Here is a 19863-nt window from a genome sequence, read left to right on the forward strand (position 1 = left end):
CATTCCTCAAGCTCCTCTTCTCTCAAACATATTCCATAAAATCTCTTGAACAGGCTGGAATACCCTTCTATGCCCCCACCCCACCATCCTCTCAATGCAGTGGGAAAGTCGGTGGGTAATTGGGTCCAGATTGGAGATGTTTAAATATTCATGAGGCTGGCAGGGGACTGGGAGGGGGGTGACTGTCTAGAATGGGGGTGGGGGCTGGGGGAAGTGATTAGTCATTGAAAGCTAGTGAACAATTCTGAGAAAGAGATCCAGAGACAGGGAAGAAAAAGAGATAGGCAGAGACTGGGTGGGGAGATGAGAAAAGAGGAAGAGAGGCAAGAGAGGAGAGTGAGAGCCAGAGAGGGAGAGCGAGCATGTGCGGTGAGCAATAGCTGTGGACCTTACAGTTGCTGCTAACTGCCCTGGTGTGTGTGAGGGAGAGAGAGAGGGAGGGAGGGAGAGAGAGCGCGCTAGCGCGAGAGAGAGAGCGAGTGAGCAAGCGAGCAGAAAAGAGGTGGAGAGGGGGGGAATAAGAAAGAGAGAGGAGGAAAGGAGAGAAGGCAGGAAGAAGGCAAGGGACGATACAACCATGCTGTGCTGTATGCGAAGAACCAAACAGGTAGACCTAAAGATTTTTACTTCTTCTTGTTGTGAAATTACCAGTGTGCAATATTTCCCTGTGAAGGTAGAAAAAATATTTTAACCGCTTCTGCTCTGGCCATGGTGCTCCCGTTTCCTTAGCATATGGCAACTGATGCTTGCATCCCAGCTTTTATTCTCTTCTTTCATGGTCTGGTTTTGGAATGCTGCTTCTAATTAGGAGGAGGTTAGAAAAAAAATACGCCTGTTTGGCTAGGAAAAAGGTTTTTGTTTTTTTTTTTTAAGTTGTCTGGTTTTGCCGGTGTGGATATGAAGAGAGGTGTGGGGGAGAAAATGTGGGGTCTACCTACAAGATGGGGAGGCAATCCTTTATATTATTCGCAAAAAAAAAAAAAAACAAAAACCGGGAGGTTGAAAGAATCATATTCAGTAATGAGTATTGCTTGTTCTGTCGTACAATTTTCTCACATGTGCTGCGGAAGAAGCCCTATTTCCCACATGCATGAGCTTCACATTGGCGCAGGTATTAATGGGCAAACATGTGAAGGTTGAATTTATTTATTTTTCAATGAATGAATGAAACTGTAATGTGGGAGATTTTTAAAAGAGAATCAAGAGACTGCTGGGGCTGGGAAAGAAATTGGCCATGTAGAAGGGGAAAATTCAGTCGATTGTGCACCAGCTGGTCCGAGGAGAGGGTGGATGGACCACGCCCCTAGGAGCTTTGAGCACCGACGGGATGGGAAAGACGAGCGGAGAATTACCTGTTGGAAATCAGGTCTCTTCTCCCCTTCCTTTGCATCTTTCCTAGAATTGTAGTGACCAAAGACGGACTAACATTCCGGATTATAAGCATGGTGACTCATTTTCATCAGGAAAAGGGACACATAGAAGATTAGCAAGAAGCAGAGCCCCCTCCCTCTCTCCCACACTGCTCCCACTGCTCAGGTTTTCCTTCCATTTTCAAATTGCTCACTTATTTCGTGAAAGACAGATTAGAAACTTGATTGGGGTACGGGTGGGGAGGAATGACTAGGACGGTATTCCGCAGCAACCGACAGTGCCGCGGCATCCGCCAAAAGGCGCTTTCCAACATTGATGGGAACACCTCTGAGGGATTTTGGCGAAGGTTAAGGAGGAAAATGGATGTGGGATTTGGGTGAGTGTGTGCTTGTACGTGTGTGTGCGTCTTCCTGGGAGGGGAGGATGTCTTGGGCAAAAGAGCCCTTTGCACATTGACTGCCTTATGGGTGGGGTGCAAGATACAGGATTTGGGCATTATTTCTGTGCAGGTATTGGATAGGGGGGTCAATTTGTAATATACCTGGCGAATCCGAAGAGATTGGAGAGGTGGGGAAGAACCTGGCTGCCAGCTTTGCACTTTTAGCCAGCGCCCTGGAAGGGGGGCGCGGAGGGGGGGGCGGGGCGGGGAGGGACGAGGTAGTGAGGATGAAGGAGAAGGAAGAGGAAGGGGAAGGGAGACTGAGCAGAATCTCAGAGCAGTGGGTGGAGAGGGTGGAGAGGCCGGGGGCAAAACTAAATAAATAAATAAATAAATAGGTAGATAGATATTAATAGATAGGTGATAGATAAAGTAGCAGGCACCTGTGGTTATGCGTGTGGTTTGTGTAAGGATGTTTGGGGAAGGCGAAGAGTCTTACATGTGCCACTTCGCTAAACTGCTCTAGGATTCCAGAGACTGATGCTTCCGTTCGCTCATTTTTCAAACCTGCACGTTTCCTCTCCTTATCTTCCTTCATTCTAATACATAAATGCAGTAGATACAGGTGGCTGGGCTAAGCACACTGTCAAGAAAATGTTCTGAAGTTGCCTTCCTGATGAGCTGCAGAAATAAAATTTAGGAAGGCAGAGCCTTAAGAAAATTAATGCTAGTCATTAAAAAAAAGCTTTAATTTGGGGAAAGAAAAAATATGCTGGTTTACAACTTTTTGTCACCTTATGTATACACATACATGTGTATACACACATGCCCCCTCTGACAAAGGAAACCAACCATGATATTTTGAAAGGGAATTGAGGCTAAAGAAATTCCCTTCCCCAAAGGGGACAGCTGCCTTCACCTGGGTCCTCTCACTGACAGCCCCAAGCATTCACTAGGATGTGTGCAAAGTGATGAAACTGAAGCAGTGTGTTTCGGGAGTTGTAGAAATTCATATGTGAATGTGTACAGTGTCCGCATACTTCACATAGGACAGTCATGCATGAGCCCTGTATGGTTTCCATATGCCGGCATGCGTTTTAGCATAATTCGTATTCAAGAGAGAAAATTGAAAGGTATAGAAATAGTCCTCTTTTGCCCATATGTTTTATACATGTGCACTTCTGTGTCAAATGGTCCTGTCCCCTACTGACCATTGCTGTGTATCACTCACATAAGTCAGTATTTAGGATGCCATTAAATCAGATGGGAGGAAATGGTGTATTCAGGGTGTGGGCTCACACTGCACTGACTGGCATTTCTATAGCTTGAGTACTTAGTCTCACACAGGTTTTGTGCTTGAGGGTGAAATGATCCTATATCATTTATGACAGACTCCGATTGTATTTATCTTTCTTCTGCCATCTATTTACCATCCTAGTGCTTAACAGGGAATAAAACAAGGGCAAAATCCTGCAAAGGTCTAAACTCTGCCACACCCATGAAATCCAGCATAAACGTGGGAGGGGGCTGGGGGCTGCACTTCCTTCCTCTTCCACTTGAGCTGCATAAAGAAGCAGTCCAGGATTTCCGAGTTGTAATACATTGCCTATGGCTGCGAAGAAAGCATAAATGATCTTTATTAGCCTCTAATTACCACTATAGATTATTATAGCAGGAAGAAGAGAATGAGAGTGGGGTGGAGAGAAGTAGATGATAAAGGAGGGGTTAAAATAGAAATAAAATAAAAGGATCCCTGAGATTTTATTGGCTTATGATTTTCAAATGTCTTGGGGCTAACTTTAAATAGCTTAATTACCATGCATTCTGCAGATGATGAAAAACTTGCAAGATGTGATCTGTGTCCACAAAGCAATAGAACTGCGAGGTGTTTCTTTTGTTGAAAAATAAAGACTTTAATTTGTAACTGAAGTATAAAGAATACCAATACAAGCAAGAAGCCTTCTAGCCCCCACCACTCAACACCACCAACATCTGCATTTTTCTGCATATGACAGATAATTCTTAGTGTGATCTGTGGTTCAGAATTCCAACCTGGTTGTGTCTTTCCCTTGCAATGCTTGAAAGGTGTGGAAGGATGCTGCCTGGTTGCTTGGTGCAGACGATTCCTTCTAGTGATAAATTGAATTCCTCCTAAATTTCACCGAGCCACACCCAGTGTCACCAGGGACTAAGAGGATTAATTAAATGGAGGCATTCTACTTAATATAGTTGAAACTGTTCAGTTTTTCTTTTAATGGTGATTTCTACCACACATTTCCAAATTTAAACAGAAGAAGAAATCATTCAAAGGGCATTTTTTTCTACCAAATTGTCTAGACTTGCAGAGAATCTTAGAGAATTAATGGTGTATCTAGAAATGCATTAATATCTGGTGAATCTATAATTCCTTCTAGCCCATGCCAGGGTGCAGATACAATGATCTCTCTCATGCTGACAGTCTATAACCCTGGTACCCTCTTTCTCCACCCATGTTGAGGCAATTGGGTTAAGAAAATGTAGGGTTAATTTTCTCTCTTGCTGAGCTGGCATAACTACACAAACCTTTCATGTTTTATGCTAAAGGGCAGCACTCCTGTTCACTGAGAAGGAGAGTGGCTCCAGGTCTCCTTTTCCTCCGTCATAGTGAAATTGTCAGTGTTAAGCCTGGGGCTGATTAATCTACATACTTCAGTTTTACCTGGCACCATAAGGAAAAGGGCGGGGGTGTCCTTGCATTAGTGGTAGGCAGATATATTAACCAAATGTTCTCCTTGTTTATACTGATAAAGTAAGAAAAGTCTAGAACTTCCTCTAATATTAAAGGGACATTTCAAAGGGTGCACATACTTAGGTCATCTCAAGAGAAGATACAATATTTAAATAATTACTTCCCTATTAGCTGTCATAGAGGCATTCAGGCAACCAAGTGTGTCTGTTGTCAATCAAAGAAGTGATTGTGGGCAGGAATTCTCCTTTCTGAATTTCTGAAGTATGGTCTGGTTGCCCCTGCACCACTGTACTGATTTTCAGAACATTCTCTTTAGTGTTGGGAAGAGCACTGTGCTGAGAGTCCTCAGTTTATACCACTTTCTGATTCTGTGGTCTCGAATGAATCATATAATCTTTGGCTTCAATTTCCTCCTGTAGGATGGAGACTAAAAACCAAAAAATGAAAACAAACAAAAGTCCTTCCGTGCTTACTTTAAAAGTTTCTGTGAGGATCAAGCAAAATTGATATGAAAACAAAGATCGATACAAATAAAAGAAACTTTTCTCTCTGAGGTTTGCAACATGAGGCTTGGCTTAGAAATTGCCCGCCTTTCAGGACTGTCAAGCGCCTGCTACACTTCCGTTTCCTGTTGGAGAAGTAGTTCCTTCTGTTCATCCTTGATTCCTCCTCTTCATCACTCCCCATTCACTATCCCATTTTTTAATAGAGGGCTTCTGTTCCCGTAATTCCACTAAAACAAGTTCTGAAAGAGATACCATATCCAGTGACTGTCTTTTAGTTTGCATCTCATTTGCTGTCTCTTTGGTATTTTATATTGTTGTCCATGCCTCTTCCTGAAACTATCTCCTCATTTGGCCCTATCATATCCTTCCTCTTTCTTCTTCTTCTCACATAGGTCCTTTTCTGTTCTTTGCTGGCTTTGTTCATTCTCTCCCTCCCCAAATATCAATTATATGCTAATTATTTATCTTGATCTCTTTCTCTTATTCTACACACTAATTTCTAGGTGGTCTCACTCACCTCCAGAGTTGTAAATACCTGTGTGATTTCCAAATCTGTAAACTAGATCTCTCTCCTGAGCTCTGATCCATAGACATCTCTGTCAATATTTCAGAGATGCCCATGCTCATGATGAATAAAGCCAAACTCAGTGTCTCCCATTTTGTACCACTTAGTCTTCCTCCAAATTCCCACCCTTATTGCTGTAACACCATCTATCCAGCTTCCAAACTCTAGAAAAATGGTATTGATTCTAAAACTATGATTTTCTTTCAGTCCCCAAATCTAGTTATGAAATTCTTAGATCCTCATTAAAAAGATTTTGAATTCATCCTCTGCTTTTTCACTTGCACCACAAATAACCTAGTTCTGACTTTCATTACCTCCTATCTGGACAAAGACAATAACTTCTTATCTGGACTCCCTACCTCCTCCGTCTTGCTCTCCTTCCATTCTTGTAAATAACACTGCTCTTATCTTTACCTAACACAAATCTGATCAGATTATTTCCTTCCTGACAATCTTCTAATGGTTCTGTATTAATGGTAAGCTAAATACAAACTCTTCAGCGCTGATGGAATGATCTAGTCTTGACTATCTTTCCAGTACTGTCTTCAAATACCTCTTCTCTCAACCGATGCCACATCAATATTTCAGGCCTTGGTGTCTTTGCTCTATGCCTAGAAAATTTCCATTCCCTCCGCAAAAGTTAGCTTTTTTAAGCCATTCTTGACCTCCCTTGTATTGTTTTCTTCTACCTTCTTTGTGACCATGCTATAGTCTGTATAATCACTATTATACCCCTTGTTACACTATATAGCATTGGTTTTTTCCACTTACTGGTGTCCATACTGTGAGCTGCTTAAGGGAAATGGTGAAACCTTGATCATTCTTCTATCTCCAGTGCCTACCACAATGCTTGGCACATAATGTAATGGACTTTAACTGTGGATAATCTGTTTGTTAAGTGAATACAGAACTCGTTTTACAGTCTTTCCATGAGTTGTGGTGTATATAAATGGATGGAACCTCTACTAGATTTTTTAAAGATCTATTGGCACCAAAGTTTGAAGTGGAACTCTTATTGATACCTGTTAATAATCAACAGACATGAAAACCATTGCTTTTTAATGAAAGCAGATACAGAATGCAAAATGAGCCCATGTAGACTATGTTTCTCCCAACTATCGTGACTAGTACCATCGGCAAACTGCTCTTTGATGTCTCCTCCCCACCACTCAGCACACTAGCCCCACCCTCTGAGGTTAGCAGAGTCCCAGGTTATGCACACACTTATCTTGGATCTTCTCAGGCCCTTCCTCTTGGGCCCCAGTTGCTTACACATGTTGCTCTGCTCCACAACTATTCCAAATAGACCATGACTCAATCCCTCACTAGCCTTCGTTATTTCATTGATCACACAAACTTAAAAAAAAAATGTGTGTACTTTGGCCTATGCTCAGAGGCCCACATCCAAGAATTAATTTTAGTTACATTTGGGTTTGTTATCTTCCCACTGAACTAGCCACATAATAATATTCTGCAAAGAGAAATCTTGCATGAAGGTAAAGGGAGATTGAATGGTAAGTAGTCCCTCAAATGTCCGTTGAATGAATGAGAATCAGATAAAGTTTATCTTTCTTAGCTTGGAATAGGGTAAAGGAATTTGGATTCTGGGGCAGGCCTATGGTGGCCAGGATGAGGCACATTGTGAATACAGCTTTACCTGAAAATACTCTTTGCCAGACCCTCAGTAGTGGATTTTTCCTGACTTAATTAGCATGGCCTTGAGAACAGTAAGACCAGATGATCTATCAGTGAAGCTGAATAGTGCTTCCCAGTCTCCACACCCTCTTGCTCACGGCTCTCGATGTTTTCCTTTCAGCTTTCCTTTTTTTCTCTCCTCCCCTCATGTTCAAGTGGAGTTTTTCTAATTAAGTAATGCCAGCTCACATTTAGTGGACAAGGCCAAAATATGAGAGTTTTAAGAAAAAGTATGTCCCTTCCAACTTTCCAAATAGGTGTTTTAGACAACACAGGTACGTTAAGCTATATCTGGCACATAGTAGCTTATCACTAAAAAATATTTATTGAGGGAATAAAAGTAGGGAGGGAGAGATCCTCGTGATGGGCCCTGAGGGGATATGTTATGATACAGAAGACCATAGCCTATGTACCTACTGAGAACTGGCTATGTGTATATGCACACTCAGTTCTACTGATCCTCCTCTCAAGGTGTGTATGTGTGTGTGCTTAGTCACCCAGTCATCTGACTCTTTGCAACCCTTTGGATGGTAGCCCATCAGGTTACTCTCCATGGGATTTTTCAGGCAAGAATACTGGAGTGGGTTGCCATTTTCCTCCTCCAAGGAGCTTCCTGATCCAGGGGTTGAACCTGCGTTTCCTGTGTCTCCTGCATTGGTAGGCAGATTCTATATCAGCTGAGCCATCAGGGAAGCCCTGACCTCAAGGTGGTGGTGGTCAAAGTTACAATTCTGTCACCGTTCTGCTCAGAGTAGAGTGACACCCTTGCAGTGAGTTTAGATTGTACAATGGGAGCATGACCCTCTAGATTCCCTATCCTTAGTTATTTACAGACCTTATTTTCTTAGATGTTGTGTGTTTAATGTCCTGTTTCATGTCTTTGTAGTGGAATAAACCCTACCCTGGGTTCTAGACCCGGCTCTGCCAATTGCTTGTCCTGTGACCTTGGGTAAGTAACATCATCTTTCTGAGCCTCAGTTTATCCATCTATATAAGTGGGCAAGTACAAAGAATACTCCAAATCCAGACCTGCCTTTTCTACTAAGTTGGTGTGAGGCTCAAATAAAGTCATAAAAATAAAAGTGTTTTGTAAACAATGTGTTTTTCAAGTGCAAAGTATTATTAATTGAGGAATTCCACATATTGAAACCTAAAGTACTCATGGTTCGATGTAAAGGAGTACTCTTGCTCTCTATAGAATATACACACATTTTCAGTTTTCACTCCTCCTCTCCTGTTCTCTAAAGAGTAAGCATACCATGCTAATGGGTGGGAGCATGTGCTTGCATGCTAAGTCACATCAGTTGTGTCCAACTTTTTGGGACCCTATGGACTGTAGCCCTCCAGGCTCCTCTGTCCATGGGATTCTGCAGGCAAAAATATTAGAATGGGTTGCCATGGTCTTCTCCAGGGGAATCTTCCCAACCCAGGGATCGAACCCACATGTCTTATGTCTCCTGCATTGGAAGGTCAATTCTTTACCATTGGCGCCACCTGGAAAACCCTCGGGTGGATAGGAATGTAGCATATTTCTATTATTTCCTTTGAAAACTTCAGTGAGAGAAGTTAAATAAGCAGATGTTCAAATTGTCATGCAACACCAAGGATTGGTTAAAAGACATTTTTCTTTTTATCCTCTATTTTTCTTTTTATCTTTTTCTGTTTTAGTCTGTTCTTCACATTTAGATTTCTCGTCTCCTTTTGCTAAACTGGCTGCTTCTCCCCATCCTCGTCCCCACCCCCACATCACTTCCAAACTGTGTTCTCAGCACTAAGATTACCAGGCATGCTGTGCTCACATCAATCACTGGAGGGCCCAGTCAAGCAGAAGAGTGGAGAGGAAATGTGGGGCTGATTGGGAGACTAAAAATGAGGATGCAGCCTGGTTGGGGACAGCACTGTGGAAAGGTGATCACCTAAGTACAGTCTTCAAACAACCTCAGGGTGCCTCAGCATCAGGAATTAACCTTGATCAGAAGTGATGCACAATCCTTGAACCTTTGCCAACTCATCTCTAACACCATAAATAATCCAAACTCTCAGGACCTCTACAAAGAATCTTTCAGTTCTCCTGGTTAATTGGGAAAAGTTACCTATTTAATAATACAAAATTTATCCAATTCTGATACAAGCAATAAACTTTTACAACCCGAAGGATCTGATTTCTTAATGTATGGTTAATATTTTAAAAATATTTTTAAGTATAACAACTGGATCAAGTTTGTCCAAGAGATTTGTTTATCCTAGAAGCCAAAAGTTTAAGCCAAAAGTTTAGAAAAATTAATATCATGGATATTTTGAAAAATATTTTTATAAAGGGAGATTATTTAGAGTTTAGAAAGATATACTAATTAGAAATTTTGGGAAAAGCAGGACTTCCCTTGTGGATCAGACAGTAAAGAATCTGCCTGCAATATGGGAGACCTGGGTTTGATCCATGGGTCGGGAAGATCCCCTGGAGAAGGAAATGACAACCCACTCCAGTAATCTTGCTGGGAGAATCCCCAAGGACAGAGAAGCCTGGCAAGCTACAGTCCATGGAATTACAAAGAGTTGGACACAACTGAGTGGCTAAGCACAGAGGGAAGCAATTTTTTTTTTTAATTTGGAGTATATTTATAGTTGGTTAATGATCACCTTTAATCTTTCACTCTACCTTCCTTTCTCTGTCCTCTCTCTGTCTCTGTGTATATGTGTGTGAGTGTGTATGTGTTTTTCTCTCTCTCTCTCCCTGTCTCTATCCACACACTCACACATATGTACTTGTGTCATTTATACGTCCTTTGATTGGGTATAAGTAACAGACACCACCTTTAGTGGTCTAGAAAAGGAATCTATTGAAAGAAAACTAGATGTCACAATTAAGAAAGCTGAAAAGCCAAGCCTATGGGAACCAAAGTAGATCTGGAAACTTCAATATAAGGAATTCACAGACTTTCTTTCTGGAGCCCTGCATTTAAAAGATTTGGTTACTAATAACCCCAGCTTCTCTGCCTTTCAATTAAAAATTTTAGCTGAGAGATAGAAATATATCTCTGTACATACACATATACAAAGAGCAATAAAAAGGAGATAGAGAATATGAGAGAAAGAATGAGATTGAATAAACCTGATTGGTCCTTCTCAGCTCAGCTAGTTATCAGTAGACCATTCATCTCTGACTGGAGGAAGAGCTAGATCATGTGTTTTAGACAATTTCTGGAAACTCATACCTGTGGATCTAGGGAGAGACTAAATTGGCTGAGAAAGAGTCTCCAGTATATATACCTGTATGTCCATAATAGGAACGGAGAAGGCAATGACACCCCACTCCAGTACTCTTGCCTGGGAAATCCCATGGACGGAGGGGCCTGGTAGGCTACAGTCCATGGGGCCGCTAAGAGTCGGACACGACTGAGCGACTTCACTTTCACTTTTCACTTTCATGCATTGGAGAAGGAAATGGCAACCCACTCCAGTGTTCTTGCCTGGAGAATCCCAGGGACAGAGGAGCCTGGTAGGCTTCCGTCTATGGGGTCGCACAGAGTCGGACACGACTGATGCGACTTAGCAGCAGCAGCCGTAATAGGAAAGCTCAGCCAACACTATTTTTCCTTTGGCTGTTTTAATTTTGCCTATATTAGATTCTTATTATTGGTAGGGTTGTCATCACTGATGACTCTGAAAGGAAGCAGTAACCACACAAATAACTGATCTCAAGAGCTCTCATACCTAACAGAGAAAGGATAGGGCACATCTCCATACCTAGAGTTAACAAGCACTAGGCCTTCACTCTTTTCCAGGAGTTAAACTCTGGCAGGTACCCCCTGACTAAAAGGAATATCAGCTGCCATATATTCTTGCTAATTTGGCATGGTGGAACTTTGATCTATGTTTTCCGTTGGGTTTATGGGATTCATTTCTGTGAAAGGATTGGGCAATAATGAGTATAAAACATCTCCCTTGAATTTATACCAAAGAAATGCTACTCCTTGATATTAGTCATTTCATTTTGAATGTCCTTGAATTAATTCCAGCTGTAATCATCATATTTATCTATTTTTAGCAAATTGACACTTTCTAAAATATTGAGCTGTTGTCTCCATATGCACCAGTTTGCTCTAAATGGAGAATTTTGGTAATTAGCTTTCATCTATTTGTAATCTCAGTTCCAATAACTATTCAGAATGTTATTTTTAAATGAAAACTTGAAAGACCCTAATGTCTTCCCATTAATGACCATATGTAAGAGCTAGATGAGGCAGAGCAAAAATAAACGAAATGATCTCCAAAGGTTAAGCAAACTCAGGAATTGGCTGCTTTTCTAAATGGCTTCAGAACCTCTTAGTCAGCACAACCAGCCTAGGAACTAGCTTAAAGTAGGAGCTGTTAACATGCAAATCCTCTTCCCTCTCCTACTTTGCTTTTTGTTCAGAAACCAATTTACCAGTTTGGAGTATAAACTGAAAAGTAAAAGCTCTTCTTAATCACCAAACTAGATCCTCAACAGCTATTCCAAGAGAGGCATTCCATAGTTCTACTCAAGCTTCAGTACAGGTGATTGTCTCTGATATGTACCTGCCCTCTCCCCCCAAAAAATTAAGGTAGGATCTCTTTAAAGAGAAATTATTAGTTTCTAAATAATTAACTTGCAATTAGATTTCTAGATACATATTGTATTGATGGCAACCCACTTTGGCTATCCAGACTCTTACAGAGTTCTAATGGGGGATAGGAAAAAGTATTGAGTATTTTTTTTATTTTTTTTTTTAGAGAGTAACTTCTTTTTTTTTTTTTTATTTTATTTTTAAACTTTACATAATTGTATTAGTTTTGCCAAATATCAAAATGAATCCATCACAGGTATACATGTGCTCCCCATCCTGAACCCTCCTCCCTCCTCCCTCCCCATACCATCCCTCTGGGTCATCCCAGTGCACTAGCCCCAAGCATCCAGTATTGTGCATTGAACCTGGACTGGCATCTCGTTTCATACATGATATTTTACATGTTTCAATGCCATTCTCCCAAATCTTCCCACCCTCTCCCTCTCCCACAGAGTCCATAAGACTGTTCCATACATCGGTATTGAGTATTTTTACCAGGGGCTTCCCTGGTAGCTCAGTGGTATAGAATCTGCTTGCAATACAGGAGATCTGAGTTCAATTCCTGGGTCGGGTAGATCCCCAGGAAGAGGAAATGGCAATCCACTCCAATATTCTTGCCTGGGAAATCCCATGGACAGAGGGTCCTGGCAGTCTGTGTTCCGTGGTGTCGCAAAAGAGTGAGACAAGACATAGCGACTAAACAACAGCAATGTTTAGGGTGAACATTGCATTTCAAAGCTGATTTTCTTGATATCTTTATTTGTGAGATGTAAAGGAATAGTGAGACTTTATAATTATCTGTTGTGAACATCCTGCATTTCATCTTCAGCTAGGCATTTGGGCCATTTATCTTCCACAGCTTTATTGGATTAATATTTCTAAAAACTTCTAAGATTTTCAAAAGGAAGGAGAGAATATTATCTCATTTAAAAAATACTGGCTATTTCTTTAGACAAATCTGAGTCGGGGGGGGGTGAGTTATTCAAATTTTTTTTCTTAAGAGTAAGCACCATTTGCAATCTTCCCTTAATGATTGCATCTCAGGGACTTATTTACTTCAATGAAAGAGAAAGTGATTCTGTTTTCTCTATCATCCTGGAAAGCTATTCAGGAGAGATCAGGTTGGTATTTAGGATTCATTTGAATAAATCATTCTTGCTAATTTAAAACCTGTGTTCCTCATGACTTTGATTGCCTTTGATTGAGAACACAGAGTGATATCTTTTGATCACTCAGTCAGATTTGTGCTTCATACTGATGGACAGCTAACTGGAGAGCTGTACAGAAAACAGCAACAAGATCTAGTTTCTCGCATAGTTTCTTCCACCTTGAACTTCATACCTTACCCCTTTGGAGCAAAACCAGGATAGAAGAGGAAATGAAGAAGACTCTTCTTGAAAAGGGAAGAGGAGTTACAAAATAGAATTACTGTTTGGAACTGGGCCATTGCCCTCTAGTGAAAACTGTCAAGGGAACATTAAAGGCCACAGATGGCTCAGACTTCACTTCTGAACATCATCTGGAAGATACAGTGAATCCAAGAATAAGAGTGTTTAGGAAAGAATCCAAGAAGTTTGGACACTAGTATACTAAGTATACTTGAGCAAAAAAACATCAGTTTTTATCCTCACTTAAGTGAAAAGAAACTTAATTCTTAGCTTAAAAAAAAAGACTTATATCTTTCCTGTAGGCTCTATAATTCTTCTATGTTCTCATTGTAGTGGCACTAGAAACTGATTGAATCATATATATATATATAAATATATATATATAAACTGAAGTTTGTTTTACTAAATATGTCTTATCAAAATTGTTATTTTTATCATACTTGGGTATATTGTAAAAATCTACTCATAAAGGACCAAAATTATGAGAACAGGAAAGTCAATAGAAAAATTAAATTTCCCATAATCTAAGATTTCCAGATACTAAAAACATTATTATTTTTCTTTATCTTTTTGTTATTACCTCAGAAAGTGTCTTGTTAAGCTAATTATCTTTTCCCTAGACTAGACCCCTGACTCCCGTACTCTTGCAATATCTTTTTGGAGAGACATCAGACATATGAGTCAGTTATCAAACTCATAATATGGAAGTAACTGATTACTCTTCCTTCCCTCATAAAAGCCACACTATCAGTTACCAAATTCTATTTGCAGTATTTTGTACATCTGTCTTTTCCTTCTTCTGCCAGCCTTTCTCAACCAGAGTTTTAGAATAGAACCAAGCCTTAACACCCCTTAATGCCCTAGAGTTCCTAATTGTACATAATGAATTAATCTCCTTCCGATACATCTAGCCCATACTAGTTACACACCATCCTTGGCAGAATGGAGAAACACTCAAATCATTTTTTATGTGTCTGTGGTTCAGATGAGAAACCCCAGGTAAGAAAAGCTGGATGGATAATAACCAAAATTTCTTGCTTTTTGGCATCACCTTTGCATACTCTCTGATGGTTAATCTTACTTTTTACTCCCCTTTTTCTCAAAATTTCAATGGTTGTTCTTTGTTTAGAGCATTAATTTTAATTTATTTATTTATGATTGGTTTTCATGGCTTCTCAGAATCTGGTACCAATCTTCTAATCTTGCCTTACCTCCTATTGGCTCTGCCATGGACTTGGATTGTGAATTTAAACAAATTTAATGTCTCTGGGCTATCATTTTCCTCTACATAAAATAAGAATACTGAACAAAATTGTCTCTAAGACTTTCCAGCTCATGAAATAACAAGTTCTATAGCAAAACTCCTCCTCCACTTTGGCGCTTTGTCTCAGCTGGCCAGACTGAGTATGAATGTAAATATTCGTGTCCCTATACTTTTGTTCATTATAATTTCCTCAACTTGAAATATGCCCTTTGTGCCTAGGTCAGTTTCACCCACCCTTTGAGGCCTAAGGAAAGAGTTATTTCATTTGTGAAGGCTTCTTTGATGGCCAGTGACTTCTTCCCCGCTTAGATCTTCAGTAACATATGCTACCTATCCTGTTTTTTCATCATTCATTAAACAAAGTCCTACTTGATTATCCATTAGTATGTACCTGAACTTCCCACACTAGTCTGCAAACTCTTTGAAAATAAGGTATGGAGTTCAGAACCTGGCTCAAGATACACGTTTGAGTGTTTCTGGGGGAATGTACAAGACAAAGTAATGGATCTGTAAGTTTTCAGAAAGATAAGTAAAGCTATCTTGTATGACCTCTCTGGGACATTTAAAACCACAAAACATACCTTCTTATTTATTTTCTTGGCTTCCATACTACTTATTTCTGCTGTGTTTTCTCTTCTCTATCCTTAGTTTCACATTCTTTTGTTTTCCCCTTGGCTCCTCCTTCTCTATCAACCCTTGAAATGTTGTTATGTAGGTTTTGTCCTTCTTCTTGGGCTTCCCTGGTGGCTCAACAGTAAAGACTCTGCCTCAATGCAGGAAACCTGGGTTCGATCCCTGGGTCAGAAAGATCCCCTGGAGGAGGGCATGGAAGCCCACTCTAGTACTCTTGCCTAGAGAATCCCATGGACAGAGGAGCCTGGCAGGCTGCAGTCCATAGAGTCGCACAGAATTGTACATGACTCAGGTGACTAAGCAGCAGCAGCACAGTCCTTCTTGCATGTTCTCATTTGACAGAAGCTCCAAGAATAATCCATGCCTACAACTCCTACATGGCTCAGTTCAGTTCAGTTCAGTCGTTCAGTCGTGTCCGACTCTTTGCAACTCCATGAATTGCAGCACCCCAGGCCTCCCTGTCCATCACCAACTCCCGGAGTTCACTCAAACTCATGTCCATCGAGTCAGTGATGCCATCCAGCCATCTCATCCTCTGTCGTCCCCTTCTCTTCCTGCCCCCAATCCCTCCCAGCATCAGTGTCTTTTCCAATGAGTCAACTCTTCGCATGAGGCGGCCAAAGTATTGGAGTTTCAGCTTCAGCATCAGTCCTTCCAGTGAACACCCAGGACTGATCTCCTTTAGGATGGACTGGTTGGATCTCCTTGCAGTCTAAGGGACTCTCAAGAGTCTTCTCCAACACCACAGTTCAAAAGCATCCATTCTTCAGCGCTCAGCCTTCTTCACAGTCCAACTCTCACATCCATAATGACCACTGGAAAAACCATAGCCTTGACTAGATGGACCTTTGTTGGCAAAGTAATATCTCTGCTTTTGAATATGCTATCTAGGTTGGTCATAACTTTCCTTCCAAGGAGTAAGCATCTTTTCATTTCATGGCTGGAATCACCATCTGCAGTGATTTTGGAGCCCAGAAAAATAAAGTCTGACACTGTTTCCACTGTTTCTCCATCTATTTCCCATGAAGTGATGGGACTGGATGCCATGATCGTCGTTTTCTGAATGTTGAGCTTTAAGCTAACTTTTTCACTCTCCTCTTTCACTCTCATCAAGAAGCTTTTCAGTTCCTCTTCACTTTCTGCCATAAGGGTGGTGTCATCTGCATATCTGAGGTTATTGACATTTCTCCTGGCAATCTTGATTCCAGCTTGTGTTTCTTCCAGTCCAGCGTTTCACATGATGTACTCTACATATAAGTTAAATAAGCAGGGTGACAATATACAGCCTTGACATACTCCTTTTCCTATTTGGAACCAGTCTGTTGTTCCATGTCCAGTTCTAACTGTTGCTTCTTGACCTGCATATAGGTTTCTCAAGAGGCAGGTCAGGTGGTCTGGTATTCCCATGTCTTTCAGAATTTTCCACAGTTTGTGGTGATCCACACAGTCAAAGGCTTTGGCATAGTCAATAAAGCAGAAATAGATATTTTTCTGGAGCTCTCTTCCTTTTTCCATGACTGCTGCTGCTGCTAAGTCACTTCAGTCATGTCCGACTCTGTGCAACCCCATAGACGGCAGCCCACCAGACTCCTCCATCCCTGGGATTCTCCAGGCAAGAACACTGGAGTGGATTGCCATTTCCTTCTCCAATGCATGAAAGTGAAAAGTGAAAGTGAAGTCGCTCAGTCGTGTCCGACTCTTAGCTAATGGGGTTCAACTTCTCCAGGGTCTTTAGCCACATCTACTTCCTGGGCTTTAGAGCTTTGTATCCAACTGTCCACTAGAAATCTCATTCTGATGACCATCAGGAGCCCAGTCTCCACACGTCCTAAAACTAAGTCTTCATCTTTTGGTCCCAAATCTCTTCCCCATTCTCATTCAGTCATCAAAATGGAAATGGAATCCTGACTCATTCCCCAAATCTCCCTTTTATGTTTAGATGCTACTACTTTTTCTAGTTTTCATAGGTAAAAAACAAACAAAATAGCTGTTTATTCTTCCTTTGCCATTGCCCTCTACCTCAAAACATCTTATCTCTGACCCCTTTTTTTCATTTCTACTATCATCTCTAACCCAGTTGTCACTCATGAAAACTAACACAATGGCCTCCCCTTCTAATCTGCTATCTTTCATCCTCAACCCCTTACAATCATTCTCTCTTCAGTAGAAACAGTGGTATTTTAAAAAAGTGTTTATCAGGTTATGTGTTTCCACAATTTAAAAATCTTTAATGCTTCCTATTCCACATAGAACCAAAACCAAACTCATTACCAAGGCCTATGAAAGTCTATACGATCCAGGACCTCCTCCTCCCCTGAATTCTTCTTAGAAACATACCATTCTTGCTTACCAAGTCTAGTGGCCTCCTTTTAGTTTTTAAAATCCACAAAGTACATTCCCTCTTCAAAGCCTTTGCATGTTTCACTCTCTCTACCCAGAAAGCTCTTTCTCTGACTCTTGAAAGACCTTTTGTGACAAATCCCTCTGAATGGTGTCCAGGTCACTTTCTAATATTGCCCCACTTCTATTTTCTTTAAGGATTGTGTGCAACCTGTTTTTTAAAAAATTTACTGGCTAATTTTCTGGTCCCTGTCTATATCCTCAAACTTCAAAATCCACTCCTCTTCATATCCCACACCAGGTCTTCCCTGGTGGCCCAGTCAGTAAAGAGTCTGCCTGCAATGCAGGAGACCCAGGTTCAATCCCTGGGTCAGGAAAATCCTCTGGAGAAGGAAATAGCAACACACTCCAGTATTCTTCGCTGGAAAATCCCAGGAACAGAGGAGCCTGGTGGGCTACAGTCCATGGGGTCACAGAAAGTCAGACTTGACTAACTAACACTCATATCCCACACTCCATTGTAATTGTTCAGTTTCATGAAACAACTCATGTTACTTCATTCTTTATTCCTCTCTAAACACTATTCCTTTTTGCTAGAATGTCTTGCTTTCCTTTTTTTCTAGATGCCACATTTCTCATGTATTTCCACAATGTGGCTACAGTCATTACCTTCTTTGTGGAGACTCCTTGATCCTCCAGATAGATACGTGTTTACCATTGTTGTATCTAGTACCTGCCTATACACCATTCCACAGACTTTATTATAAATATTCACTTATGTGTCTGTCCCTTTTGCTATACTAGAAGCTCCACATTATAGGCTCCCATTAAATAGAAGTTGAGTCAATGAAGCCCACGCCAAGGACCAAATATCAGTGTCTAATGAGTCAAAATTTGGTTAGTCTAAGGCAAACATTGCCCACTTCCCACCAATTAATCATGGAACGTGCCCACTCTGGCACACTTTATAATTAGGCACCTGATAGAGATCTCACACAGAGCTAAGATCGCACGGATTTGGATTTCACCCAAGTGGTGCCAGCTGGTTGCTTCAGCAAGTAACAGTCCTCATGTTGTGGAGAGATACTTCAACATGGAAAGATAGCCATGCTGGATGCTATAAACTTCTTATGATTCGAGCTAAGGATGAGTAGCTGTTTAAAATGATATAGTTTTTTAACCCACTAATATGCCTTCTTCCAGTCTTGGCCTTAAATATTCAACCTTTTAATAATATCTAAAACTGGAGACCTCTGAAACCCCTCCCAGAGGAATCCTAGTGAAATTTCACATCTTTCCTCTTTGTTAATGATGTGACTTGTAGTCTGCATGCATTTACTCTTTTTCCTTTTACTCTCTTTAATTCCAAATTAGAAAAAAATGTGCACGATGATGTTTAATTGTTGTTTTGTCTGGTGCCTGTCTATGTGCTATGGAAGCATCCATCTGTCCGATGTTGTATCTATCCACAAACTGATAAACAAAAGGAAAGATTTTCCTACGGGGGAATGAAACAAATGGCCAGGTAATCACTGAGTTAACAACACCTAACATATGTCTCACACACAAAATTTATGATTCTGACTGGGGAATGGAGCTGAGGAAGAATGGGAATAATCTCCAATGTACTCCGTTTCCTTTTTAAGAAAATAGATGATAATCAAGAAAGGAGAAGAATGATTCATGGTCATTAGGCAGCTAGGTCCCTTTGAACTAAATCTATATAACATGGAGATTAAAAATACTTTTTTTGTCTGGCTGGAAACTTAAAAGCTCTTTTAAATTTCTTTCTTCAGGAAATGATATTCTAAGTTTCAAGCTGCTAACTTGCAAAACAAACTTTGGAAACACTTCTCATTTATAGGTTGGGGTAATGCTTATTCCAAAATCAAATTTGAGGAGGATCAAAAGAATATAATTTTCCTGTTTAGGGAACGGATGAGCATAAGGAAGGCAAGCTGAAGCAGACTTCAGCTGAAAAAAAAATGAGTCACTTTTCTCAGTTGTACATTTTTTATTTCGGTAATTATGTGGGAGGTGAAGAAGATACATGAGTAGTTTGGGTTGCTGAGAAAGTAGATGGAGAAGCAAGTATTCAACCTTGGAGAAGTTGGATTGGTTAGATATGATAGAACTCTGAAAGATGTACCTTACATGGATGGAACCCTTGGAGCCGCTTCTAGAAGAAAATTCATTTTACATCCCGCTAATCTAGCCAAACATTCTTTTGCCACCACTTTCCAGACTTTTGGGCTTCCTTGTGGCTCAGCTGGTAAAGGATCTGCCTGCAATGTGGGAGACATGGGTTCGATCCCTGCGTTGGGAAGATCCCCTGGAGAAGGGAAAGGCTACCCACTCCAGTATTCTGCCCTGAAGAATTCCATGGACTGTATATATAGCCCATGGGG

The 19863-nt window shown here is 40.8% G+C and overlaps 1 protein-coding gene across 2 annotated transcripts in view; it reads left to right on the top strand.

Annotated features, from left to right (window-relative positions):
• Positions 1-251: 251 nt before the first annotated feature.
• The window catches only part of GAP43 (growth associated protein 43), a 101681-nt gene continuing 82069 nt past the window's right edge, over positions 252-19863 (top strand). The window contains exon 1 of one of the 2 annotated variants that reach the window (XM_061395096.1): positions 252-607. In XM_061395096.1, the coding sequence (XP_061251080.1) occupies positions 578-607 (30 nt within the window). In that variant the 5' untranslated portion in view covers positions 252-577. The remainder of the gene's footprint in view (positions 608-19863) is intronic. The other variant, XM_061395006.1, reaches the window with a different exon arrangement.

The sequence above is a fragment of the Bos javanicus genome, chromosome 1 (assembly GCF_032452875.1).
Source record: "Bos javanicus breed banteng chromosome 1, ARS-OSU_banteng_1.0, whole genome shotgun sequence".
Taxonomy (NCBI): domain Eukaryota; kingdom Metazoa; phylum Chordata; class Mammalia; order Artiodactyla; family Bovidae; genus Bos; species Bos javanicus.